The sequence below is a fragment of the Mauremys reevesii genome, linkage group 5 (assembly GCF_016161935.1).
Source record: "Mauremys reevesii isolate NIE-2019 linkage group 5, ASM1616193v1, whole genome shotgun sequence".
Classification (NCBI taxonomy): Eukaryota; Metazoa; Chordata; order Testudines; family Geoemydidae; genus Mauremys; species Mauremys reevesii.
Genome location: NC_052627.1, coordinates 40,846,030 through 40,873,991, shown reverse-complemented (window position 1 = coordinate 40,873,991; position 27,962 = coordinate 40,846,030). Strand labels below are relative to the sequence as shown.

Sequence of the window (27,962 nt, the reverse complement as noted above, 5' to 3'; positions counted from 1 at the left end):
GACACTACGAGCATGATATTAAATTGGATATATTTGTTTCATATCTGTGGGCGTAACTCTTTGAAAAGTAGGCTTGTCTTTTAAATATTATTTAATCTCAAAATACAATATATTTATGTCAATTACAGTATTTAAACTGCACATACATAAGGAGAGCAAAGAAATTAAGTGACAAATTGAAACCCTTTCAACTTGCATTTTTACTTGGCTAAGTGTTTTAGTAATTACAGAGTTAATTTTCCCATTTGCTTAATTGCTTCGTTAATGAATGGTTTAAACGTCATTATCAAGCCAGTTGAATTATAGATTATAGTTATATTATATTATCCATAAGCACTGAATATTTTATAGGGGATGGCAACTGAAAGATAAGCGAAATACTTAAGAAATATTAAAAATCCATGAATGGTAAAACTTCCAGTGACTTCAGTGGAAGCAGAATTTGGTCAAAAATTAGAGCTTTTGAAAATCTCATCTTTAGAATTGCATTACTTCATGCCTTTTATTTAAAAGAAAAACTCTTTTGTCTTTATCCCTAATTACCTTGCATCATACAAACGAGCGCTTTCTTTAAGCTTTGTAAATTACTCTTTTTCTTGTTAGCATTTGGAAATGAAACATTCACAATTCTTTCACATAATTCTTTCATACTGCTTGGCTATAAACAATGACATATAAACAAATAAGAACAAAAAATTAGTACAATTGTTTAATATTTTCCAAAGTGTTGTGCATTTGAAATTAAATTTCAATGGACCTTATGGGATATACTTATGAAATTCATTTCCTGAATTTAAAGACACAAAAGTCCTGAAGGACTTCTAAATAAGACACATTTTATGACTTTATATTAAAACTTTCTAAAACACAAAAAGACTGAGTTTCATGTTTTATGTTCGTTTGAAAGAGCTCCTCATGTATTCTTAATCTTTTGTGTAACTGAACTATTTCAGAGAATGGACTGAATAATAAAACAGGTTGTAAAGAAGAAACTTCAGACATTTTCAGAACAGTCTGTGCCAGGAGTTTGATCAGAATTTCTAACTTTTGCACATGTGCAAACTGCAGACTAATACCAGTTAAATTCTATTTTAAAAAACCCAGTCAGGATTCATTCATTTTATAACTAACTTTGCTGTCATAAACTCTCTGAATTATTTGTGACTAGATAGGCACCATTATTATTTCTGTTCCAGCTTACCTATAGAAGAGTGACCTCTGCACATAACAGGTGTCAGTCCTAGAAAGTGTAAGGTTTGTCTTGCTCCCCACAAGGAAGATCACAGAAAAAGTTGGAACTAAAACTCTTTTTGTCTGTAATTTTGTTTTATTATTAATAATAACCTTGAATGTTTGTCTAAATCATTGTGTCCTCTAAGAAATGGTAATAACCTTTGTAACAAATAGAAGGGTCTCATACTTGAATTTGTATAATGAGAAACAATTACTAATTCAGCCTCTCTGATCTAAAACAACAAGGAGTCTGGTGGCACCTTAAAGACTTACAGATTTATTTGGGCATAAGCTTTCGTGGGTAAAAAACCTCACTTCTTCAGATGCAGAAGAAGAACCACCGGACTCCTTGTTGTTTTTGTGGATACAAACTAACATGGCTACCCCCTGATACTCGACACCTCTCTGATCTGTTTCCCTAAACCACATAGAGGTGGGATAAAACAATCTGCTACTGAATACCCCTTTCATATCCACACTTAAAACTCACTTCTTCCCCACAGTCTTTTACATGTTGATCTTCAGTCTCCTCAACAGTCACCCCGTGTCTTCTCTCTCTCTGTAAGAGGGACACTTTGTCCAATATACACATACAAATATTGGGTTATAAGTACAAGCAGACTCTTGTTTGCCGGTAAGTAAACATTTTAAAAAGCTTGTGAAGGGTGCCAGACTGGTATAGCTGTTGGAACAAGTCTCTCTCTGCATACACACTGCAGCAGCACAGGCTTTCCCACAGTACTCTGCTACGTGCCTCAAGCCTGACTTGGGCTCCATGAGGTGGTGGTTTGATTTCTGAGCCAGTTCAATGACTGGCCTCTCTGAAAGCACATTTAACAATATCACTTTTGATATGAGGATTGATCTAAAGCCACTGAGCTCAAAGGGAGCATTAACTGCAATAGGGTTTGGATTAGGTCCATGACCCCTCTTGACTAATAACTAGACTGAATTCTCCAAATGCACCGCATAGATCATTTAACAGGTAACAGCTTTTGTACTGATCTAGGCTAGATTAGGACCTGGAAGCAAGAGACTCCCTAGCCCATTGCTAATCCCCCTCTGCCATCTTGTCCATCAAAAAAAACATTAGCTCAACTGTGTTTCAAATATTAATCCCTAGATCAGGGGTAGGCAACCTATGGCACGTGTGCCGAAGGTGGCACGCAAGCTGATTTTCAGTGGCACACACGCTGCCTGGGTCCTGACCACTGGTCCGGGGGGCTCTGCATTTTAATTTTAATTTTAAATGAAGCTTCTTAAACATTTTAAAAGCCTTATTTACTTTACATACAACAATAGTTTAATTATATATTATAGACTTAGAGAAAGAGACCTTCTAAAAACATTAAAATGTATTACTGGCACGCAAAACCTTAAATCAGAGTCAATAAATGAAGACTCGGCACAACACTTCTGAAAGGTTGCCGACCCCTGCCCTAGACGCTTCTGATTAATTTGTGTGTTTTCTCTCAATCCCTTAGTAGCAATTCAGTATTTTTTTTCTTAGCTTCTTAAAGAAAAGATGTCCCTTGTACAATTCTTTATACTTTATCACATCTGGACAGTTAATTTAATTGATGCTCCATGATCCTAGCATAGTGAATATACTGTAGTGAAAATATTTTTTTAATGACAAAAACTTTTCCAGTTAGGGCATGAGACTCTAATACAGATTTAGATAGATCACAGAGCCCCTTTTCCACAACTACAACATTTGAGAGACTTGAGCTCCCTGGAGGGCACACTTGGGAATGAACATGCCAGGGATCATAGCATTCCCTATTTTTCCTAGGCAGGTACCCAGTATTTCATTTGACACACTTCTGTGCTCTCATTCCTTCTTTTCCTAAGAAACAAGTACAGATAGGCTGGCCATCAGCAGGGGGTTGAATGATATTTGTTACTCATCCAAACTTTGCTCACAAAATAAGATCCATCTACAAGATATCACTCAGATTAGATCATCAGATAGTCTAAATTAGAGCGGGTTTGGAATTTCCCACGATGCAGTGTGGTCTCTCCTCTTACTGAGCTTTTTGGTGCATCATGGGAGATGCAGTCTGGCCAGGAAGCTTGACCCATAGGAAAGAATGGAGTCATGAGGAGATACCTGAAGTACAAATCCCATGAGAGAATATGATGCTATAGGGAATACAGTTTAATGTTCAACTGAAATGAAACCTTCTGATTGGGGAATATGAGAACATTTTGTTTCTGTTGAAAATGGCAGAGATGGTGGTATGCCATACACTGAAATTAGGGACCTTGCTGATCATGGTCACTCAACCCCTCTTGATTGAAGTGGGCTAACACATAAACCACAACTGAACACTTTATTGTTGAGAAAATTAAAGAGCATAACTCTTGTGTCTATCAAAATATACATCAGGAAAAAAAAAAGACTGTTTCATTCCATCTTGTATGAGAAGACATCTACTGTGGGGATATTAGTGTGTCTTCTGCCCTAAAGTCAGATTAAAAAAGCATACTCTGCTTACACTTAATGAGTCAGAAAGAGCTCATCAATTACTATTAATAATAAATAACAACGAAAAAGTCTTCTTTCACCAGGATAATATAATTTATAATATGCAGGAGTTCTAGTAATCTCTGTGTTGAGATTTCCAAAGTCCTAGAGCCTTTTGGAGTCTTCGGAATGTCAACATGAAGATTTCAGAATCATTACAGGATTTAAAAGATTAAACTTTTTTCAAAAGGTAGTTTTATTGAAATCCTATTCATACATTGTGTACAAATCAGCCTAATAATACACTTTGCCAATATACTTCTCTTTTTTTGCCTCAACTTAAAACAGTTTAAATAAAAAAACTCAGGCCATCAAATTACAAAGCAGACACACTAAGAAATTAAATTATAAAATAAAAAACACATCCCATATCGCAATAAGCAGAATTGCATTGTGCATTATGAAACAAATCACACAGCTAAAAAGAATTCACCACTCTATGCCAGTGACACTTGACATTCAGAAGTCCCTTTGCTCTTTTCCAAATTTTAAAGTATTTTTCAGTGTATGAAATCTCCAGTCTCAAAATATTTTCTATAATAGGTTAGATTACTTACTATTTAGGCCACTTTTCCAATTATTTTATTTTAAGTCATCTGGAGAAAAAATGTATGTGTTCAGTAATCAAAGTAATTTGACTTTTCTCATTTTCTCTAAAAATTAAAATCCATTATCCTAATGTCATCATTACAGGAAGTTGCTTAAGTTTTTCTACCTTCCTTTCAGCTCATGGAAGAGCAGAAAAAGATTTTAAATTGGACAGTCTCTTTTTTTCCGATCTGAATTTAATGGGAAACCTTTTTTCCTTTTATACTAAGCCACAGTGATTCTGAAGTAAACTGCCCAATAATATTGTTTGGATCTCCCAGTCTCAGTCTTCCTGAGGCTAATGAGAATTTTGTTTTTTACCTCAATGGGTTTTAAATGCCAACAGAAAGCTAGTAGAAGGTTTTCTAATTTTTCAAAGAAAATCTTGGGTATTACATTTACTCTGTAATTCATCTTTATGTCTAGTTAAAACTAGAATTCTTCTGTCAATTTAGGACAATACATAAGCAAGCTGTGTAGTCCTTGTAAATTGGTGCCTTGTGAGAATGGTTGCCATGGATAGTGATGACAGGAACACTCAGTTGCTAGGTAAGTTAGACCTTTGAGTGCCCACTCCTCCTCATATCAAAAGGTCTATTTTGCCTGTTGGAAACACGGCAGCAAAAGACAAATAAAAGCTGTCTCTGCCTTGTTCTCATCAAAAGCAAGAGGGAAGTAAAACACTGACCCTAAGGCTATCGCTACACTAAAGAGTTTACAGCAGTGCACCTGCACTGATGCAGCTGTGCCGCTGTAAGCTCGCTAGTGTCACCGCTCTAAGTCAATGAGAGAGAGCTCTTCCGTTGACATAATTAATCCACCCTGAATGACTGGTGGTAGCTACCGGTATGTCATCGGGAGACACTCTCCCACCGACACAGCACTGTCCACACCGGCACTTAGGTCAGTGTAACTTACATCACTCGGTGGTGGGGAAGAGTGGCTTATTCACATCCTGATTGACATAAATTATGCTGGCATAAATGGTAGTGTAGATATAGTCTAATTGTCCCCCACAGTTCTGGAGGCTATAAGGGGTCTGCCTTTAAAACAAGTGTCAAGAAAAGCAGAGTGCTATGCCTTGAAGTTCAGCTGATTATGACACTGCTTTTCTTAAATGATTTCCCTTAAGACCAATACTCCTGCCCCACTTCACTTCCAAATGGAAGAGAGGGGAGAAGAGGAGGAGGAGTTCCTGAGGGCCAGCATGCTGCATGTTGCCAATCTGGGCTGAAGCAAAACCCAGACTCAAACCTACACCCACAGTCATGCCTGCTAACCTGAGTTGAAAGCAGCATTAATCTTGGGTTCCTTGTTTCTCTGTGTGGATGGAATGAGTGTTAGGGGAAACTCTGGACTATAACATGGGCTAACTCTGCAGTGAGGACATATTAAAGGCTATTCACCCCTCTAGGATGGTCAGTGTGGCAATCTTAGTTTAAGAGCGCCTGGACTGCAGTAAAACAAGATTTATTTGGAACATGAAGAGATAATTAAAACAAAGAAATAGTATGTGTCAAATCTTGTGTGTCATTAGAAGAAACCAAGAAATCTCGGACATTTCTCAAGTGTGCCTCCTTTCCCCTCAGCCTGTCTCTGTATCTCTCTCTGACCTTTTCATTTTGCTGGCAGCACATCAGAAGGGCCATCTCTAGTACACGTGTCTTGTTTCACTGTTCTCTCTCCTACTTCCTTGATTCTGACTGTTGTAGGGTGAGTCTACGCTACTTGCTGGATCGGCAGGTAGTGATCGATCTATTGGGGATTGATTTATTGCGTCTAGTGTAGACGCAATAAAATCGATCCCCAATCACTCTGCCGTTGACTCCGGAACTCCACTGTGGCGAGAGGCGGGAGCGGAGTCGACGGGGGAGCAGCAGCAGTTGACTTGCTGCTGTCCTCATGGCCAGGTAAATCGATCTAAGATACGCTGACTTCAGCTACGCTATTCGCATAGCTGAAGTTGTGTATCTTAGGTCGACTCCCACCCAGTGTAGACCTAGCCGTAGTTTCTCAGGTTTCTTTAGCGCGCCTGGCTTGATGTACCAGATTCCCACCACATCATGGTGAACTCTGGTACTGCCCAAAAGAACGTCTATCCCTCATGGCATATCTACTCAATGGTTTTTCTTACAATCATTCACAGTTGTAATCACTGCTTGGGATAACAGGTTTAGTTCTTGCTAATCCTGTACCACTTTTAAAATGTAGGCCTTATCTACACTGAGGATTTGGACCAGCTGTGTAGTTACAGAGATGCAAACCCCTATTGTAAACAGGCAAAGACACTATAAACCACAACTTGCACTGGTCCAACTCTCTCCGGCTAAAAAGTGGTGCAAATCCCAGTTTATAGCAGTTTTGCCTGTCTATGCTAGGGATTTGTACCAGTGCAGCTATACCACTGGCTGACCAGTTCTAGCTTTTGCCGGGGCAAAGCTGCAGCATAGAAAGAGTTCTTTTGAAGGTGTATACACAGGATAGTTGTTTCCTTTGCATTCCCTCTCATTCCACAGGCCATTCACCCTTTGTTCTAACCTGACTGCCATGCTTTAGCATGTTTGCAGTATTGCTGTAGTGAGATACTATCTTTTGCTTGACCAACTTCCGTTGGTGAAAGAGGCAAGCTTTCAAGCTCGGACAGAAGTTGGTTCAATAAAGTTGTTACCTCACCCACGTTCTCTCTCTCATGCTTTGACATGTTAACTTTGTTCTGCTTGGAGTTGTCAGGCTGAGACTGATTGTGTTAAAGGCAGCCTACAATAATATATATTAAAAAAGGGGTGGTGGTCTTAGGCCCTTTTTGTTTCTACATGGTATGTAAATAAGGCCAGAAAATAATTCTTTTTTTTCCCCTGCTTGCTTCTTGCCTTAGAAAAAACAAGGGAAGGATGTTCTTTCTCAGAGAAAGACTTCCTTTATACAAAAGGTTAATTAGCTAAATGAAGTTAAAATGATACAAAGAAAAAGTTTCAAGCAATCTAATTAAAAATCTTCCCCTTTTAGTAGCTCTATTTTCACTCTCTTTGGTCTTGAGATGTCACTATTTTACTAGTTCTTCAGTCTTCCAGACCAGAATGTAATAAAAAAAGCAGATTTGAGGGGGGGAAAAAAAAAAAAAAAAAAAGAAGACCTTTCAGGTCACCTTTATCTATCATAAGGAGACAAAACAAACCATCACACAAAAGAAGATACAACCCCTTTCCCCCCCTCCCCTCTTTCAGATCACTTTTAACTTCATTCTGTTCTAGACCAAATACAAACTGACAAATTAACATTTATGTCCTTGTAACATTGATAGCATAAGTGTATCAGAATTGGATGCAAAAGAACTGCAATGTACATCAAAGCCACAACCATCTCCAGAAAGCTGGCTGAGCTATTCATGCTGTATGAACTCTGTATCCCTGCTGGCATTATGGGTTTCTAAGAAATCACTATTGGAAAAATATCTGTGGTAGATACAGTCATCTGGGAAAAACAAAATATCAGTGCTTCCGCAATAACATTGCAAAATAAGGAGGAACTCAGCAGGTACATTTAATTAAAAACAATGAATATGTTCATGTAACGTTTTTAATGCATTGGATTGGCATCAATATCTGCAATATCTGCAGAAGTATGCTAGGTGGCTGGTATCGTGCTGGGAAGCACAAATTGATAAAACTGTCAGTTAATGAATTCAGAAAAAGACTTGAATGACATTAGTATTAACTCCCAAAACATCAACATGTAATCATCACATTTGAGGAAAGAAGCTACTCTGTGCTGTGCATAAGCTGTGCATCAGCAACAGCAGCATCCTTTTCCTTTAAGATTCTTCTGCCTTCCATAACCTGAACACAAACAAACACATGAAAAGCATAGCTCGACAAATCTGAAGTATGACACACTGCATCTGACACAGCAGTACTGTTTTTTTCCTGTCTTATTTTAATTACACTCAAACTATGACTTTTTAAAAATGTGATCTATTTATTTCCAACTTCATAGGCCTTTTGATGACCCTGAAACTGGAATTCACCAGGGGGACTTGGGCTTTGCAAAGAGTTGTACCACCTACCTTTCAGGCATCCTACTGCCTAGTGGAATTCACAACCCTGAGTTAGGCCCCCAGGCTCCCTATAGAATGGATAGTGAGAGTTAGTTGCTGAGGAACAGGATTCACAAAAGTGAGCATGCTGAGTAGAGCTGTCTAAATTAGCCAGTAAGAAACGGTGAGGAGAAGGGCGTGGTCTAAGCCGTGCCCCACAAGAGGTTTTAGCACCCAACTCCTGGAAGTTAGGAGCCGAAATATCTTTGAGGAGCTGGGCCTAAGTGCAAACTCCCAGTTAGAAGAAGGTACCTATCTGCACTCAGGATTCACAATCATGAACTCTCTCCTGGAGTTAGGTATCTAAGCCAAGACTGTCCTTAAAAATAATGGAGATACTCCTCCTTTTGCCTTTAACTGAAGTGATTAGAGCACTCACCCAGGAAGCGAGTGACTCAAGATTGGTTCCTTCTCCCCCCCACCCATGCAAAGCAGGGATTTGAACTTGGGTCTCTCGCTTCTTAGGAGAGTATTTAGCCCCTGGGTGTAGAATTATTCTCGCACTCTCATTGGCCCAATGACTATTTATTGTTAACAAATACACCCCTGTATTCACACCCCACATGCTATTTTAGTAATCCCTGTGAAAAATATGCATTGTAAGGTATCATTTGATAACCAATAACTCAATGGTCAATAATATCATAGCAAAATGTGTGTAGCAACATTACATATAAAGTTATGAACATAAGCTGAAATTATGACTGAAATGTGTTTACCAGACAAGTCTGGGGAGCGGGGTAAACTTGTTTCTCAAAGACAAAGGGCAAGATGACACCTCTAACCAGGTGTCATCAAAGCTGATTGGCAATCATCAGTCAACTGGCAATTCTTGGGCAAAGGAGGGGGACAGAAACAGATTGACCTGCATTTTAACAAATAACATGGAACCTCTCTCACCATGAGACTCCATGTCTCTGACCTCACAATGAGAAGGAACTTGAGCAAGGGGTAACCCTCAGGAAAATGCATTTCAAAGGGTGACTGGACTATAAAAGGGAGGGGGGAAACAAACCAGGCATTCTCGCTTTCTCTCCCTATCTCCTTCTCTCTCTCTCTTTCACCTAAGACAAAGGAACCAGCTTTTGGACTTTGTGTGAGATTCTGACATGAGAATTTGGTCAGCCCTGTTGCTGGGATCATGTGGTAAGAGTCTTACCTTGAACCAAGTCTGGTTTCTTAAATGTTAGCTACTAGAAAGTGTTTTATCTTTATTTCTCTTGTAGCTATTTCTGACTTTCATGTCTTATACTTGTTCTCACTTAAAATCTATCTGTTTAGTAGTTAAATAAACTTGTTTTATTTTTTTAAATAAGAATTAATCCAGTGTTTGTGTTTTAAACTGAGCTGTTTGGTAGCTGCATTTCAGGTAGCAAACTGATGGATACTGACCCCTTACAGTGGCAATAGACCTCTAATATCTGATCTGTCCAGGAGAGGGCTGGAGAGTGCAGACCATGTTTCTGTGGAACATTTGGGACTGGGAGTGTGTTGGGGTCACGCTGCAGGTAGTAACCAAGGCTGCTGGTAGCCAGAGTGTGGCTGGTATGTTGCTGACAGGCTGCTGGGGTCAGAGTTGCTGGATCAGGGCTGCAGCTCTACACAGACACTCAGACTGTGACTTGCATATTGGCAGGCTGTTTGTGAGTGGCCCAGCTTGGAGCTACAACAACAACATTGTGAGGCACCCCAGGTTATAGGGCAGATGGTGACACAGCCCCGCATTGGTCTGGGTTGCACCCTGGAATGTAACATTTATTTATACACAGCTTCAACAAAGACACCCAGCCCAGAATACTCCAGTGGTTAGGACACTCTATTGGGAAGTGTGAGATCCAAGTTCATGTCCCTGCTTTATATCAGATAGAGGATTGAATTGAACCTGGGTTTCCCACGCCCTTGAACCTGGGTTAAAAGTTATAAGAGGGCATCTCCAGTTTCTTTGTGTGGGGTTAGATGTGCTTGGATCATGTTTACCAAATTGGGTCCTAAAGGCAACACAGATGGGGGAATGCCTAGTTTGTAAACCCTGCTGGGGCTTAAGTCTAGCTTCTGGTTCAAGTAAGCTGCTCAGTGTTTAACCCTTTCTTTTTATTCTGACTGCTGAACTGCAAGCAGAGTGAGTCTTCTCCAGCATTTGTAATAGCCACTGCCACAAAGAAGTCCTTTGCCAAGTGCACTGGTAGTTGGTCATCAGAACACAGTCAGATTTTGGTTAATCTCTGGTGTGAGGTGATCAAACAGTTCAACTTCAATAAGGGTTCCAGGAATGACCATGTATACAAGGAAATAACGAGTTGGAGATTCACTGGGCTGGTGGCCAGTGCAGGGAGTGGAGTAAGTTGCTCAAGAGTGATGACTGGAAAGCCAGGGATGAGAACTGTACCTCTGGGAACTCCCCATCACCCTGCCTATGTTAGGAGGAGTTTGACCAGGGGCTGGGTACTGAGCCAAGCACTGACCCACCAGTGATTCACGACAGCCGGGTCAGCTGGGACAGTAATCTTCTGATCCTAGAATCCAAGATAGCATTGGAGGGGAACCGGGCTGGCAAATGCTGGATCAGGCTGTTGAAATGACTCTGGTGCTCATGTGGGTGCCCAAGGAGGCTTTGCAGATGGAGCAGCTGCGGCATGTCCTGGGTCCCTACTCGGAGAACCTTTTTCATGATTTCACAGAGGAGTAGCCTACTGTGGAACTGGCAGCAGAAACACAAGAAGCAAAAATAGCCCCTCAGCCTGGTAAGTTTCTGGCTCCATGTTTATTGTTGTTATACGCATGGGAGGGATTTCTGGTTTATGACGGGCTCAGTGCAAAATTTATTACAAGCCATGGGCAGCACTGTGTATTCACTAATGTCAGACTGCATGCTAGCACCCCCCCACCCCAAGATGTGGAATTCAAATGGAGATTGGAAGAACAAACAAGTCAAATAAGCACTTAAAATTAAATTTTTACAAGAAACTCCCACATTCTTACAAAGAGGAGCTGAAGTGTTAAAAGATGTTATGTTATGTTGCCTTCTCTTTTAGGATGCCATGCTATACAAATTGGCCATGCCACAATGTAATGAGCTGCACATAAGTGCTGTCTGGTATGCAGGGGGAGAGGTTAAATGTAGTCCATAGGTGATGGAATCAATGTCCAAAGTATAGCTGGGGGGTTGAATGTAGTCCAGAAATGTGCCTTTTGGGGTAGGGAGAGGGAATGCCTATGTAATTCTTTGAGAATCCATATTATCATGTGTGTTTGCATGTAGTCACTGGATAGATGTGTTCAGAGCAGCCTGCATCAGGATCCTTAGGGAGGCAATAATCCAAGTGGACACCAATACAGCATCCTATCAGTTTCCCCATGAATTTTGGTCCAATTCTGGGTGCTGATAGCCACAAATAGCTGATAGCCCATAGTAGGAACTCCAGATAGGTACTCAAATTTTGGGGAAGTGCATACTTTCCAGGCTCTGTAGGTCACCAGCCCCCTCCGCTCGTATTTGTGTTGTTCAGTCATCATAGATCTGAAACCTCTGTGGCATACATGGCCACAGGGCAGCTTGCAATAAAATGTCCCTTTGCCCATTTTGCCAACTGTAATGTCTTCCAGAATGGAGAATGCCAGAAACATTAGAAAAAGCTATGTTTGTAAGCTCTGCCCCCTCCCCAAGGGCAAATCTGACTTGCAATTTTTCAACAAAAAGCAATTTAACATTTTAACTTACCGTTGTTGGTGCACTCTTTTCACTCCGTTGTTTCTACGCAGTTTCTGGGAACTGAATATATTGAAGTTCAGTTTTATAAAATAGCATTTTTTGGATTCCAAAAAACAGAGTGCCTGCAGATTACACTGAATCTGTTTTAAAGTACTTAAACAATAATGCACTGTTTGAAGTCTGTTTTTAGGTTCTTTGACCTCTGCTGGTCCCTCTCCCTCTACTGCTCCTCCCACCACTGCTTGTCTGTCCACCTCAGCAGTAAGGGCACTGCAGCAGGTACCTAGGATGTAGAACTATCACAGACTGGTCCAAGCAAAAGTGTTTCCATGATGATTATGGTGGACATTCTGGACAGGCCCAGCAAGCAGGTGTAATACCAGAGGGCAGTGGCAGCTCCAGGCACCAGTGCTGCAAGCACATGCATGGGGTGGCAAGCTGCGGGGGGCGCCCTGCCAGTCGCTGTGAGGGAGGCAGTCAGGCAGCCTTCGGCAGCTTGCCTGCGAGAGGTCTGCCAGTCCCGCGGATTTGGCAATTCGGCGGTGGGTATGGGACATGCCTCCTGCAGGCACACCGCCGAAGGCAACCTGCCTGCCGTGCTTGGGGCGGCAAAAAAGCTAGAGCCACCCCTGCCAGAGGGAGAGGGATTCACATCAAGTGAAAAGGCACAGGCAGGCTGCAGAGCGAGAGGGCAGAATTTCAGTGCTCAAGGAGAGGCTTGCAGCACAGTTTCTGGAGCAGGAATGTCAGATGAAGAAGACAGAGTGTAGCAGAAAGACCTGTTCGAGGGGCTGCTCATGTTTATGGCTGCAAGAGTGCACCCGCACAATGGCCTGGATCCCTTCCACAATACCATGTGCTGCAGATCAGGAACACTTTGGACAATTCCATAGTTTAGTGGCCTGTGCAAATGGGATTTAGCAGCTGGACAGGGTAAATCTAACCTGTGCAGGCATCCATCTTCATGCAGACTCCCAGTAAGCCTCCACCCCCAGGGAGTGGCACCAAGTGCACTCGAGAGGTAGAAGAAAAGGCAAGGAGAAGTGGAGAGGAGGGTCAAGGGACATGCAGTGTGAAGGGATTGATTTGTTGGCAATGAATTCAGTGTTTCATTAATGCACTTTGTTTTATTAATGGCTTTGTGTGTGGGGGTGCTAATGGTAGTTGACCTGCCTGGTGATGGTTTAATATTTTTTAAAAAAATTTTCAGAATGTTTATTACCATCCTTGCATCACATCATAGAGTTGACTTTCCAACACCAAACTGGTTAGCTATGCACCCGTAGCAGTCTGGGGTAGCCACCTCCAGATGGTTATAGCAGCCCACTTCTTGATGGGGTGTACAGCCTGAAGGGGGTAAGGTGGCTAGCTGAGCCAATTAACCACCTAGTCTGCACCTGAAGGGGGAGCCAGGGAGTAATGAAGGTAGATTTAAAGAGGAAGCACAGCTGGACAGGAACAGGAAAGGCCTGTATAAAATAGAGGGGGGCTGCAGAGAGAAAGAGGCTCCTGTCACCATTGGAGCTGGCTTCCTTCGGGTCTGGGGGGTGCTCAACTACCCGCTCTGCCCCAGCTCCCGCCCCCACCCACCCTTTTCCTCCAAGTCCCCACCCCCATCCCACCTATTCCCATCCCTGCTGCGCCCCAGGCTCCGCCCCCACCCCTTCTCCCAAGTCCCCATCCCTGTCCTGCCTCTTTCCACCCAGTTCTGCTCCCTCCCCTGAGCATGCCCTGTCCCCACGCCTCCCCCTCCCTCCCAGAGCCTCCTGCATGCTGCAAAACAGCTGGGGAAGTGGGGCGCAGCAGGGAACACCCACTGAGTTGGCGACTATGCCTGTCGTTGTCAGAGAGAAGACAAGGTAGGCAGGGCTGGCTCCAAGGTTTTTGCCGCCTCAAGCAGCAAAAAAAAAAAAAAAAAAAAGCCACAATCGCGATCTGAAGCTCTACCACCGCCATTTCAGTCTTCGGTGGCAATTCGGCGGCTGGTCCTTTGCTCCGAGAGGGAGTGAGGGACCCGCTGCCGAATTGCCGCTGAAGACCCGGACGTGCCGCTCCTCACTGTTGGCCGCCCCAAGCAGTTGCTTGCTGGGCTAGTGCCTGGAGCCGGCCCTGAAGATAGGAAGTAGCCCAGGGATACAGCAATAAGGGAGAGGACGTGCTTAAAGTCGGTCAGGGAATGATTTTACTTCCATCAAAGAGAGCCAGGCAAAGGTCCTGCTCTCTTCTGCTCTGGAGAAGCTGCTCTGCTAACAGCCAGAAGTGAATTCCCACCTGATATCAATACAGGTGTATAGACAGTAAAGGGACAGCTTAGGGACTCTCCAAGAGAAGGAGGAAGCATTCTTTCTCTCTTTTCTCTGTTCAGGGAAATGATAGAACCAGGAGGCATGAATACCCTAGAAACTGCCTGCTTAGTTACACCAAAGGGATGGGCTTCTTGCCAGAGACAGGGCCAGCCGTGTTTTTCAGTCTTCTAAGTCTGCTTGTACAGCATAAAGTGAACTTAAACGAGCTGGAAAACCCACCTGATGAAACCTCCTATTTAGGAGGGCTGGTATAAAGCTGGTGGAGGTGGCTCTTTTGCCACCTATGCCAGCTCCCCCACCTGCTGCTTTCTCTGCTTGAGTTCTGCTCTCCAGCATGAGGGGGAAGAGGTGTGTTGGTGCCACTAGGCCTGAGTAAACCAAAGTTGTGACTTTGGGCCTATGTGACCCAAAGTACCTTTATGTAAAGTGCTTTTGTTAGCCTTACTAAACTTTTGTAACCTTTTGTGTTATGTGCTAATTACTGCAGTGGTAAAGTTGCTTGATACTAGATGTAGCCAATATTAAATAAGATAGGCAGAAAGCAGGTGCTGTAATTAAAGTTATATGCATGAGAACGTAGCCCCCACAGTGGGAAAGTACAGATAACTGATCACAGAAAAGTTGCTAACAAGCTAAGGTGGTTTTTTGCCAAGTATGACTTAACTGCTTCATGTGATTGCTATTGCAAAGTGTATTTGCTGCATGGGAATGAAAAGTGGGGGGAGAGAAGAAGTGTGGGGGTAATGGGAATGCGTAGCTGAAGTTCTGTATAAAGAGAGGAAAACTGCTTGTATCGGGGTGCAGGATTTGAGAATGCTTTTCTCCCTGGCACCTATTTGGGCTTAAATAAACCTGGTTTTGCTTCTCCACCCTGGTGTGATAATTAGTGCGACGCACACCGGGCAACGAACCCTACTGTTGCTCCGCCTTGGGCTCTTTGAGCCGGCAACAGTTTTGGCGTCCCTGGGTGGGCTCGAGGCAAAATTGTGCCTTGCCCGGACTCCTCCAATGGCCGGTGGACGATGGTCACAGCCGACGCCTAGCGCGCACCGGTGCCTTTACCGGGGGCCTCGGCAGAGACGCGTCAGGCTGACCTTGGAGGACACAACGGTGCAACGCGCTCAGATAGTGGAGAAGCAGCTGCGGGCGACGGTGGGGAACCGGTCTCGTGAATAAGGTAGGAACAGTCCAGTGCTGTTAACCTTTTGTTTGCCTGTTAAGACCTGGGGACGCCCAGTGTCTTCCCATAGGTATGGGGCAGGAACAGAGTACAGGCAGGGTATGGTGTACACCCTTAGAATGCATTCTGATGAATTGGAGAGTGTTTGAATCAGATCCATTGGCTAAGAGTAAACTGAAAAAGTTCTGTACAGTAGACTGGCCTCAGTATCAGCTAGAGAGCCAGGAAAGGTGGCCACCGGAAGGATCACTTAATTACAACACGATCCTTCAATTACTCCTGTTTTGTCAGCGAACAGGTAGCTTCTGAAGCTGTTTGTATGTAGAGCTCTTGTAAAAATCCCTCATCATATGCCCCAGAGCTGCACTGGGAGGAGAACTGTCCGTGGGAATGTCTGTCTCTGCTGGGCTCATGCCATTTGAATTTATTGACTGTGCAGCAAGATAAAATGCATCGTGGTAATAGGAAATAATGGTCTTGGTGTGTGTGTGTGTGTGTGTGTGTGTGTGTATACCAGTGTGAGTGTCTCTCCTGTGTAAGTGCCCTGTAAGAAAGATCCATAGTTTATGTGCTGCTAGCAGGGACAGGGCACCCTCTGTGTGTGTGTAAGTGGAAAATGGGAGAGGGACAGTCTAAACATTTTTACCTCACCCCCTAAGGGTACCCCAGTATGTTACATGTACGTACATTATGGTCCTGAAACCTGCAGGTATTTAGAGAATTGGAATCTTTACACGTGTGAAAATCTATCTAAACAATGCCCATTAGAAGGTATCTTCAATCTAAATAAGATCATATATCTCAGAGGAGCTTTTAATCACAAAAAAAAGCCTCTGACACAGTGTGAGCAATTTGTCTAGGAATGGATTAATTTAAAACTCGGCTAACCCCAGAGATAAGGAGAAAGCTGCTCTGTGTACAAGGTCAAAAATCAGTACAGACTATGTTAAGTACAGAAAAAAAAAAAAAAAAAAAAAAAAAGGATCGGGCCCAGGCGGCCAGGCAACAGACAGAGAGCTTGGAGAACAGGTTGGAAACTTTTAGGGTGTAGTGAAAAAAACAAAGACAAAAACAAAGTAAGTAAGTATACGCATGTGGGTTCAAATACTCAGAAGAATATTTAAAATGGTGATCTGAGTTAGTAAGTAGTTGTTGAAAGGACAAGCAAGTGATTTAAGGCACAGTAAAAAGTTAACTCTATAGTTGCTGGAGGGAACAGCAGTTGAATTTTGTAAATGTACTAAAGTAAAAAGTTCTTGGTGTCTTTGAAATGTTTGTAAATAAATTCAGGCAAAGAAATTATTAGATTGCAATCATTTGGCTATGAACAATTTTGTTAAATTAGCTGAAGAATGTATCCACTGCTATGTAATTAAAATTGTATTAGGCTCTAAGAGCACTGTGAGTGATGATGTTTTCTTTCAGTGTTTACAAGCAGAAGTTACAAGTAAAAAGTGAGCCAGCAAGCATCTGTATTAATGCAAATTATCTAACTAATAAAATAGGAGCCACTAAAACAGGGGCTGCCTATAAAACACATACAAGACAATATGGGGTAATTCTCCTAAATTAACAAGAGTATTTGTATATTTTAAGTAATGATTGACTGCCCAGAAGGGGTAGACTTTTGTTTCTGTCTTTCAGATAATCAAAGAGAAAACTAATGCCAGCTGAACAGCATTCAACATATCATGCATTTACTGACAGAGTAACAATTATGTTTTGTGTTCTATGTATGTTCTGTCTTGTGGTGTTTGTCTCAAGTGGCCAAAATTGTTGTGATTAATATTTTTTATGGGATGGTCTAATTTAAAATCAAGTGGCAGTGTTAAATTAAAATGCAAATACTTGTTTTGTTTTATTTAAAATACAAAGTGTTTGAATATATCAAAAAAATGTAATATACTAAAGTTTAATACATTTTCTTAAGTAAGAAAAAGAAACTTTATTAGCCAAATCTTTTAATTTAAAGTGGTTATTAAAATTTGCATACTAACAGTTTTTAAAAGCAAGGACATGGAAAGTTAACCCACTCCCCATATTGTACATGGGATCCTTCTGGCTACCTCAGACTTCTAGCCAGAGGGCTAGGGATGGTAGAAAGCTATTGGACTAGAGGTTGTATTAAGTGAACTCATCAAAGTGAGTGTGCTTGTCCTGGCCTGTTGTTCTAAAGCTCTGTAATAAGGTTATTTTAGTAAAAGAGTATATGTGGCATACATTAAATAAGACTAATGTACTGTGTATGTGTTTATTGTTAACAAAAAGTGTATAAGTAAAAATTTCCTTTGTAGGTTAAAAAAAAAAAGCCAAAAAAAAAAAAAAAGAGTTAACTGAAAAAGTAAATAGTTAACATACTCAGTTTCAAAATAAGACACTGACTCCGTTCAAGGACACAGCCAAGTTTTAGCTGTGAGCAAACAACCAAGAAAAGGGGGGGACTTGAATATACCCAAGCAGATGTAAAATCTGCAAAGACACTAATGCAATGTGTTAGGTTTTTTTCTCACAGGTAAAAAAAAAACAACCCAAAGATCCTAGCAGCCCTACCACTCCTAGGAACCAGAAGACTGGGTCTACATAAAGATCCATCAACAAAAGACTGCCTTGGCTCCACGCTGGAAAGGCCCTTTCCAAGTCCTGCTGTCTACCAACACTGCTGTGAAGTGCCAAAGACTGACTGCTTGGACCCAGGATTCTCACTGCAAAAAGACCCCTCCACATCAAAAGAATTTTCCTATTGATGATTAGCCTATTCTTTCTTCTAGTTCTACTGTGCTTCTGGACAGCAGGGAAAAAGCTCCCTTGTCCACTGACAGACCAACTGTGCCTTTAGACTTTTCTAGAAAAAGCACAGCTATTACAGGGTGATATGTGCTGGAAACCTCCCCTGTAGGATGCTAAACCACAATTGTTTTGGGAAAGAAGAAGAAACACTCACTCCACTGACATTGCCAAAGTCCAGGAATTCCTGACCAGAAAAGACATTAAGAACTAACCCTGGTGAAGAAACAAAGAATTACACACTGGGAGGAAAAAACTTGTGGGACCCATGTTTGGGAATGTGGTATTAATTGGATTTTGGGGTTTATTCTACAGGCTGCGCCCTGTGTTTTGGATAAATCCTTCAGTATGTATTGCCCTCCCTAATTGGATTTTAAATGACATTGCCTTTATTCAGTTTTCAGATCACTTTTACATACCCAGATTGCTCACAAGGGGCTGCCATTAGATTAGCACAACAAAGAGCCTGGGTTATTTCCTCTGGAAAAAGAGGAAATTGGGCAGATCCCTGTGGGCTGGGGCTAACAGTGTAACAGCCATTTGGAATATTCTTAAAGGCCAAAAACATGATAAGAAATTGGGCCGACCAGAAAGGGCCACTAGCCTTATTTCTAAAGTTCAGCTAACCCAAGTATAGGCTGAAGTTGGTGAGTTACATGTCATTTCCACCCTTAGTTCTATAACCCAGAAGTTACTGACAGAGATGGTATTGAATATCACTGAGGCTGGGAAGGTATTGCAGTGGGATCTAGTATGTTTAGAAATTCAGGATTTCCTGAATGACCAGCTGATGGCCATTCAGAGTGATCTTGAGCACCAGATTTGACCCACTGCCCTTACAGACACATCAGGAGTACCATCTGATCTGTGGTCATGGAGACATACTTGGACACTTTCTGAATGGAAGTGTAGACATTCACAGTGCTCCTTCCAAGCATATGGACCGGTTAGGGTGGGTGTGGCTTCCACATACCGAATCCTGCTGGATCCATGGGAAGGATGCATATAAGACTGAATTATTCACCGAGACATCTGGGAAATTAAACCACTTGGTATACCTACCTGATTTATAGTCAGTGCCCCAATCCCTTAGTTGTTAAATGAACATTCCACTCTTTTGTCCATGCATTCATTCCTGGGTTGGGGGTAACTAAGCTCAAAAGAGCAGTTGTACATATATCTGTAAAGCTTCATTGTTTTTTGTTTTTAAAGTTTGAGAAAACTCGCCAAAAGTTTGTTGAGTATTCTCAAAGGGGGGGATTGTTGGTGCCACTAGGCCTGAGTAAACCAAAGTTGTGACTTTGGGCCTATGTGACCCAAAGTACCTTTATGTAAAGTGCTTTTGTTAGCCTTACTAAACTTTTGTAACCTTTTGTGTTATGTGCTAATTACTGCAGTGGTAAAGTTGCTTGATACTAGATGTAGCCAATATTAAATAAGATAGGCAGAAAGCAGGTGCTGTAATTAAAGTTATATGCATGAGAACGTAGCCCCCACAGTGGGAAAGTACAGATAACTGATCACAGAAAAGTTGCTAACAAGCTAAGGTGGTTTTTTGCCAAGTATGACTTAACTGCTTCATGTGATTGCTATTGCAAAGTGTATTTGCTGCATGGGAATGAAAAGTGAGGGGAGAGAAAAAGTGTGGGGGTAATGGGAATGCGTAGCTGAAGTTCTGTATAAAGAGAGGAAAACTGCTTGTATCGGGGTGCAGGATTTGAGAATGCTTTTCTCCCTGGCACCTATTTGGGCTTAAATAAACCTGGTTTTGCTTCTCCACCCTGGTGTGATAATTAGTGCGACGCACACCGGGCAACGAACCCTACTGTTGCTCCGCCTTGGGCTCTTTGAGCCGGCAACAGGTGTGTCAAGTGAGGGAAGGCAAGGGAGAGAAGGAAGTGATTCTCTGTGTGCGGAAGGTCTTCGGCCAGCTGTGTCACCTAAAGCTTCCCCTTGCAAGTTGGGCAGAGCAGAATCAGGGAGTGGTGATCAGGTCTCTGTCAATTCCCCCTTTCCTCTGGGCCTGAGAGTTAACTGCTTATTTTGGGCCCTCTGGCTGAAGTGGGCATGGGTCTGGTGACTGTTCCCCTTGAACTAAGCTGAGGAAAGCTCTCATGTTACCTCGCTGGCCAAAGGAGAGAAGCTCCATGGTTAAGTATGGAGTTTTATCTCCCTTTGTTGTGTTTCCTCTTCTCTGCTAGTGATTGGCACCACAGCCTCAGGCCCACTTTGTAGTGATGGACTCTGTAAAGAGTGTGGGATGTACTTCAGTAAAAGGACTCAAACCACCATGAAGCAGACAAGCTGAGTGGGCAGGAGGCATAAATTATAAAAGATTGCTGGAGCAAAAGAGAACATCAATGTCTTGTTGGCAAATATGTGATTTTCTTTTTTTCAAAAGAGAGCTGAAAAGCAGCCAGCTGAGAAAGGAACATCAGCCTTGGTCTTTTAATGTTCTCTAATTTTTTTTAAAATTCATTTTGTAAATCCATTTGTTTATATGAGAATGTGTGACAAAACTGTGTTGAATTGGGTCAATTCCGAGTCTGTAATCAGAAGCCAGAGCCAAGGGACAAACTGGAAGTAAGGAACTGGAGGAAGGAGGGACTCAAGGCAGGGGCAGGACAGAGGGAAGGCTGGATGCAAGGCAGGAGCAGCAGGAGCCAAGTAACACAGGAGCAGGCACAGTGGTCAGCATGAGCATTGAGCCCCTCCAGCTAATCAGGTGGCATGCCCAATCAGGCAGCTGACTGCGGCCTGCTGTATGATGAAGCTGGCCTGGAGACTAGCTCTGCTGCAGACCCAGATTCCTGACCCTAAGAAGAGGTAGTGAAGGGTCAGGAATTTCTGGAGCCTCATTCCGTACTCCAGGTCTCCGTTAAAGAGGCATGGACAGAGATCAGAGGTGAAAGTAAGCCAGTACGGCATACCATGTACATTGCCAAAAAGCCACAGTAATACATCAGCAGCCCCTCCATCAGCTTACCCCCCACATATTAACTTCCTAAGAGCTGCATGTGGCTCTGGAACCACAGGTTGGCCACCCCTGCTTTATTACCTTAAAAAGCATAGTACATTGATATCTCTAGAAATCTTGAGTATTATAATGATTGTTCAAGTGGACTTATTAAAAATTGCATGATTTAAATGGGAACTATTAAATACCTTGTCTGTTTTACAGACTATGAGGAGCAATATATGGCAGTGTTTTGTTTTTGCTACAACTGACTTTTCTATTGTGAATTATTAACATACTAGTGTTAACTCCATTGGCTTCAATGGAATTAATTTTTGCTTTACCCATGTATATCCCCTCCCACCCTCTTTGGTAGTCTGATCCAAAGCTGGTAGGAGGCAATGGAAAAATTCCCTTTGATTCACTGGGCTTTGAATCAGGCCCTACATCATTTTGCCTTTAGCTTACTGACACTAAGATGCTGATTTTTTTCAAAGACAACCAAGGTTTATGTGGTATAATTTTTACCTGCTTATTTTTTCATTTAGCAACTGCGAAGTGGTGTTAGGGGTTATTTTTTTATTACTTTACTGAGGAGGTAAATATACCAACTTTGCAGAGCAGATATAATCCAACTACAGGAGTGCATGTGATCTCCTATGCTGCACTGGACATAATGAGGTATTGTTTAGCGAGCTATTGGATCAGTCTAATTAAGGATTTGCTGTAGACATTCATGGAAGTGTAGGAAGAAATGGTTGGTATTTTATTATGAGTCATGGTTGTCTTCATGTTTCACAGGGGCCTTATCCTACTGTTTGTAACCATTCAGTAAAATACCTAGTAGTACAAATCCTTCCCTGGCCAGCAGAACAATGGGAAGTATAGATGCAACCCAGGGGATCCTCTTCCATGTGGTTCCTGCTGGCCAGGATAGCTGGATATTGTACTGTGAGGTACATTTTGCTACTCCTCTGAGCAAGACCTGATGTACTTGCCATCTGGCTACAGTGGGAATTAGGTGCTTTAATAACCTTTGAGGATTATTTGGGCCATATGCCCTAACTCTTGACCAACACGCCTTCGGAGATTACTCCTACAATGCTAAACTCAAAGGAATTTGTGCCTATTGAAATCAATGAGCAGTAGCAAACCCGTGGTGTGCAGGCTGGTGCTTAAACTGGGCTTCCATCCTTGCCCCTTTCTGTGCGCTGTGATGGCAGCATATCCTGCTGCTCACATTCAAGGAAGTTTCCCCATGCCTGTTCCCATCACCACTTTGTACAGAAAAGGACAGGATTGAGCCTTGATTTGATTTCTTGTCCCCCCGCCCCTTGTTTTCTGCATTTCATTGTTTGTGTAATGTGCGCTTAAACACTTTTTTACATTTAATTTTCAGACAAATCAAATATATAGGGAAAGGAATAATGTTCTCAGTTTCACCCATACAACTCTTTTGGCTTTATTGGGATTGCCTCTGGGTTAAGGTTGCCAACTTTCTCAAACCAAACACCCTAGCCCTGCCCCTTTCCTGAGGCCCTGCCCCCACTCACTACATTCCCCCTCCCTCAGTGGCTCGCTTCCCCCCATCCTCACTCACTTTTACTGGGCTGAGGCAGGACTGGTGTGTGGGAGGGGGTGGGGGTTCGAGCTCTGGGGTTGGGCTGGGAATGAGGGCTTTGGGGTGCAGGAGGAGGCTCCAGGCTAGTGAGTGGGTCCAAGGGATTCAGAATGTGGGAGGGGGCTGTGGGTTGAGGCAGGGGGTGAGGGTTCTGGGGTGGGGCCGGGGCTGAGGGGTTCAGGGTGTGGGAGGGGACTCTGGGCTGGGGCAAGGGGTTGGGGTGCAGCGGGGGGTGAGGGCTCTGGGCTGGGGGTGCAAGCTCTGGGCTGTGGCCAAGGATGAGAGGTTTGGCATGCAGGAGAGGGCTCTGGGTTTGGGGAGGCTCAGGGCTGGGGTAGAGGGTGGGGGTTCAGGGGTGTGTGAGGGCTCTGGGCTGGGAGTGTGGGCTCTGGGATGGGGCTGGGGATGAGGGATTTGAGGTGCAGGAGCGGGCTCCAGTTTTTTGAAGGGGCTCAGGGCTGGGTCAGGAGTGTGGGGGTGAGTGAGGGCTCTGGGCTGGGGCCAGGGATGAGGGCTTTGGGGTTCAGGTGGGCTCCAGGTTTGGGGGAGGAGCTCAGGGCTGGGGCAGGGGTTGGGGTTGAGGATAGGGGTAGGGGTGTGGGCTTATGTCAGGCAGCTCCCAGTCAGCAGCACAGTGGGGCTAAGGCAGGCTGCCTACCTGTCCTGACACTGCTACACCCCAGAAGCGGCCAGCATCAGGTCCGGCACTAGTAGGTGGGGGGAGGGGGCAGGAGGCTCCGCATGCTGCTCTCGCCCACAGGCACTGCCCCCCTCACCTCCCATTGGCTGGGAACTGCCCAATGGAGTGCAGAGCCAGTGCTCTGGACGGGGGCAGTGCATGGAGCCCCATGGCCTCCCACCTAGGAGCTGGACCTGTTGGCTACTTCCATTGCGCAGCGCGGTGCCAGGACAGGTAGGGACTTGCCTGCCTCCCTTTTCCATTGGGTGTTCTGGTTGAAAACAGGACACCTGGTCACCCAACTCTGGGTACAGTTTGCAAAAAATCTTTATTAATGATCTAGTAAAGGGAATAGGGCAATTATTGATGAAATTAACACATTATTCTAAATAAAGAAGAGTTGTGAGGACAAGGAATCTAAAATGACATCAGGATTTATAATATTGGACAGAAAATGACAAGAGTCAGTTTGGGAAGAGGTTAATATAAGGGAATACATTTGGGAAAGATTTCAGAGTGATAGCCGTGTTAGTATGTATCAGCAAAAAGAACGAGGAGTACTTGTGGCACTTTAGAGACTAACAAATTTATTTGAGCATAAGCTTTCGTTGGCTAAAACCCACTTCATCAGATGCGTGCAGTGGAAAATACAGTAGGAATATATATACACAGAGAACATGAAAATATGGGTGTTGCCATACCAACTATAACAAGACTAATCAATGAATGTGAGCTATTATCAGCAGGAGAAAAAAAAACTTTTGTAGTGATAATCAGGACTACAGCTATTATCTTGGGAGATACTTAAAAATCAATACTTCAGAATGGCTAAAAAATACTTGGCTGCAAATTAAATATACATTTGTGATGAGTTAGAGCAGCAATAAACAAACAAAGTACGATTGTTTGGGGCCAGTTGTACAGAAGCATAATGTCTTGTGGCAGGAATCGCCATATGAGTTTTTTGGAATTGGAATATTACATTCAATTCTGACAGTCTTGCTAACAAAATATCTTGACAAATAAGAATAAGATTAGAAAAGTGCAAAAATAGTTAAGGTGTTGATTTACGAGAGAACTTATTAACGAGTGAAAAGGGCATAGCTTGGCTAAATGGTGCCTAAAAGGACAACTTAAGGCTATGAATATTTTGGAGGATGTAAACACTTGATGATGATGTTCGTCCATCATATTCGAAGAAGACCTTGACATCTAGCAGGTTGTGAGCTGTCCACAGTGCGTCCGCAGGTGGCTGGTAAGGCCAATACGGGCACGGAATGTTCTGCCACATGTTGGGCAGACATGTGTGGGCACCACTGTTACAGCATTTACAGCTCTGGCTTTACGGAGTGCTTGCTTCTCTTGTGCTATGGTTATCCTTCTGGCTTCAGATGTCTGGCAGCCTTGGTGGATCAGCGTTCGCCATGTCGATCGGTCTTGTGCCAGGGTTTCCCAGGAGGTGATGTCAATATCCAGGGACTTAAGAGAGGCTTTCAGCGTGATAGCCGTGTTAGTATGTATCAGCAAAAAGAACGAGGAGTACTTGTGGCACTTTAGTATCGCTTTTGTGTCTTTGTATCGCTTCTTTTGTCCCCCGTGCGATCGCTTTCCTTGAGACAGCTCACCATAGAAGAGCTGTTTGGGGATGCGGTGGTCTGGCATCCTTACAACATGGCCTGCCCAGCATGTCTGGGCTTTCATAAGCAGAGTGTAAACTGATGGTAGGCCTGCTCTAGAGAGGACTTCTGTATCTGGCACCTTATCCTGCCACCGGATCCTCAGAAGTCTGCGGAGGCAAGTCATGTGGAAATGGTTCAGTTGCCTAGCGTGCCTCCTGTATACAGTCCAAGTCTCACTGGCATACATCAGGGTAGTTAGCACTACTGCTCAGTAGACTTTAAGCTTTGTAGCAAGGCTTATTCCACGGCGGTCCCACACGTTGGTCAGCAGTCCGCCAAATGCAGAACTTGCCTTGGCGATTCTGCAGTTGACCTCGATGTCAATTGTCACTGCGCGAGAAAGGGTGCTGCCAAGGTATGTAAATTGGTCCACTGCTTGCAGCTTTTGTCCCTTCACTATGATGGTGGGCTCTTGGTGTTGGGCTTTTGGAGCTGGCTGGTGCATCACTTCGGTTTTCTTTATGTTGATAAGGAGGCCGAAGTTATCGCATGCTGCTGCGAATTTATCCATGCTAGCTTGCATTTCCTGCTCTGATCCAGCATTCAGGGCACAGTCGTCAGCAAAAAGGAGGTCTCGTAACACAGTCTCCTTTATTTTGGTGACAGCCTGGAGTCTTCGCAGGTTGAACAGTTTCCCATCAGTCCTGTATCTCAGGCTGATTCCCAAGGAACTGTTCTGAAAGGCGTCTGACAGCATGGCTGAGAACATTATGCTGAACAGGGTCGGTGCCAACACACATCCTTGCTTGACACCGTTTGTGACAGGAAAGGCCTCTGAAGCTTCTCCGTCGTCCAGAACACGAGCCGTCATGCCGTCGTGGAACTGACGTACCATCAGGATGAATCTGTCAGGGCACCCAAACTTCGACATGATGCACCACAGACCTTCACGACTGACAGTGTCAAAAGCCTTGGTAAGATCCACGAAGATGGTGTACAGTTCACGATTCTGCTCTTGACACTTCTCTTGGAGCTGTCGGACTGCGAAGATCATGTCCACAGTGCCACGCTCTTTGCGGAAGCCGCACTGTGTCTCGGGTAGTAGACCCTGTTCCAGGTGGTCAATCAGGCGATTCAGCAACACTCGTGCAAGGATCTTACCTGCGCTAGAAAGCAGTGAGATTCCTCTATGATTATCACAGACTTTTCGATTTCCTTTCCTCTTGTAGAGGTGTACGATGACACGTCTTTCAATTCCTGAGGAATGGACCCTTGATTCCAGAAGGACTGGAACAGCTGAGTGAGTTTGTCAACAAGCATTGCACCACCATCCTTATAGATTTCCGCTGGAATCGCATCAGATCCTGAGGCCTTGCCACTGGACAGCTGACTGATGGCCTGTAGGGTTTCAGTCTCTGATGGTGGAACGTCCAGGCTGTAGTTAATATCCGCCTGGGGCATTCTGTCAATCGCCTCGTTATTGATGGAAGATGGGCGGTTCAGTACGGATTGGAAATGCTCAGCCCAACGCTGTAGAATCAGAGTCTTCTCAGTAATGAGAGTTACACCATCTAAGTCCAGTAGAGGGGAACTCCCTGAAGGCCGAGGTCTGTACAAGGATCTAAGGGCTTCGTAGAACCGGTTGGCATCATTTCTATCAGCAAACTTCTGGATTTCATCTGCTTTGGCACTCAACCAGGAGTCCTGCATCTTGCGAAGCTTGCTCTGTACGGTCCTGCGAATGTTGTTAAAGGCATTTTTCTTAGCTGTTGACGACGGGTCGTTCTGATGAGTACGGTGAAGGTGGTGCTTTTCAGCAAGTAAAGCCTTGATCTCTTCGTCGTTTTCATCAAACCAGTCCTGCTGTTTCCTGTGTGAGGGTCCAAGAACCTTTAGTGCAGAAGAGTGCACAATATTTCGGAAGCGTTCCCAGTTCCTCTCAACATTTTCCTCTAATTGCAGCTCTGAGAGTTGGTTGTCGAGATCTTCTACTAGTGAAGCTGCTGTGTTGGGGTTCCTCAGTTTACTGACGTTGATCTTTTTCATCACAGCTTTGTTTCCCTGCGGACGTCTCTTTGGCTTGATGTGAAGGCTTAATTTAGAGATGATAAGTCTATGATCAGTCCAACAGTCAGCACTCGGCATGGCCTTGGTCACCCTTACATCCTGTCTGTCTTTCCTCTGCACGATGACATAACCAATGAGATGCCAGTGCTTGGAGCGTGGGTGCATCCAGGACGTCTTTTTGTGAGTGGGCAGGCGGAAGATGGTATTAGTGATGCTCAGATCATGAGCCGCGCATGTCTTTAATAGTAGTAGGCCATTGCTGTTGCATTTGCCGATTCCATTTTTTCCAATGACGCCATCCCAGGCAGAGTGATCGGATCCTCCTCTCGCGTTAAAATCGCCAAGTAGAATCAGCCTGTCAGTGTGCTTCACGGATGTGAGTAGGGCATCGAGATCTTCATAAAACTTGTTCTTTACTTCATCCGAATTTGTCATTGTGGGTGCGTAAGTGCTGATTAGTATAACTCGCTTTCCTCTCGGTAGTGAAAGATGCAGTGTCATGAGTCAATCGTTCACGCCCTTGGGAAGACTGGCAAGTTTGCGGACAAGATGATTCTTAACTGCGAAGCCAACTCCAGATTCACGACGTTCGTCACT

The 27,962-nt window shown here is 43.6% G+C and overlaps 1 protein-coding gene across 3 annotated transcripts in view; it reads left to right on the top strand.

The window, feature by feature from the left end:
• QRFPR (pyroglutamylated RFamide peptide receptor) overlaps positions 1-27,962 on the top strand; it is a 65,873-nt gene that overhangs the window by 16,836 nt on the left and 21,075 nt on the right. The window contains exons 1-2 of one of the 3 annotated variants that reach the window (XM_039539232.1): positions 9,478-9,590; positions 12,344-12,432. The exons of the other annotated variants lie outside the window; for them this stretch is intronic. Coding sequence (XP_039395166.1) covers positions 9,586-9,590; positions 12,344-12,432 — 94 coding nt within the window. The 5' untranslated portion in view covers positions 9,478-9,585. Of the gene's footprint in view, positions 1-9,477; positions 9,591-12,343; positions 12,433-27,962 lie in introns of those variants that run through there. 3 annotated transcript variants of the gene reach the window in all.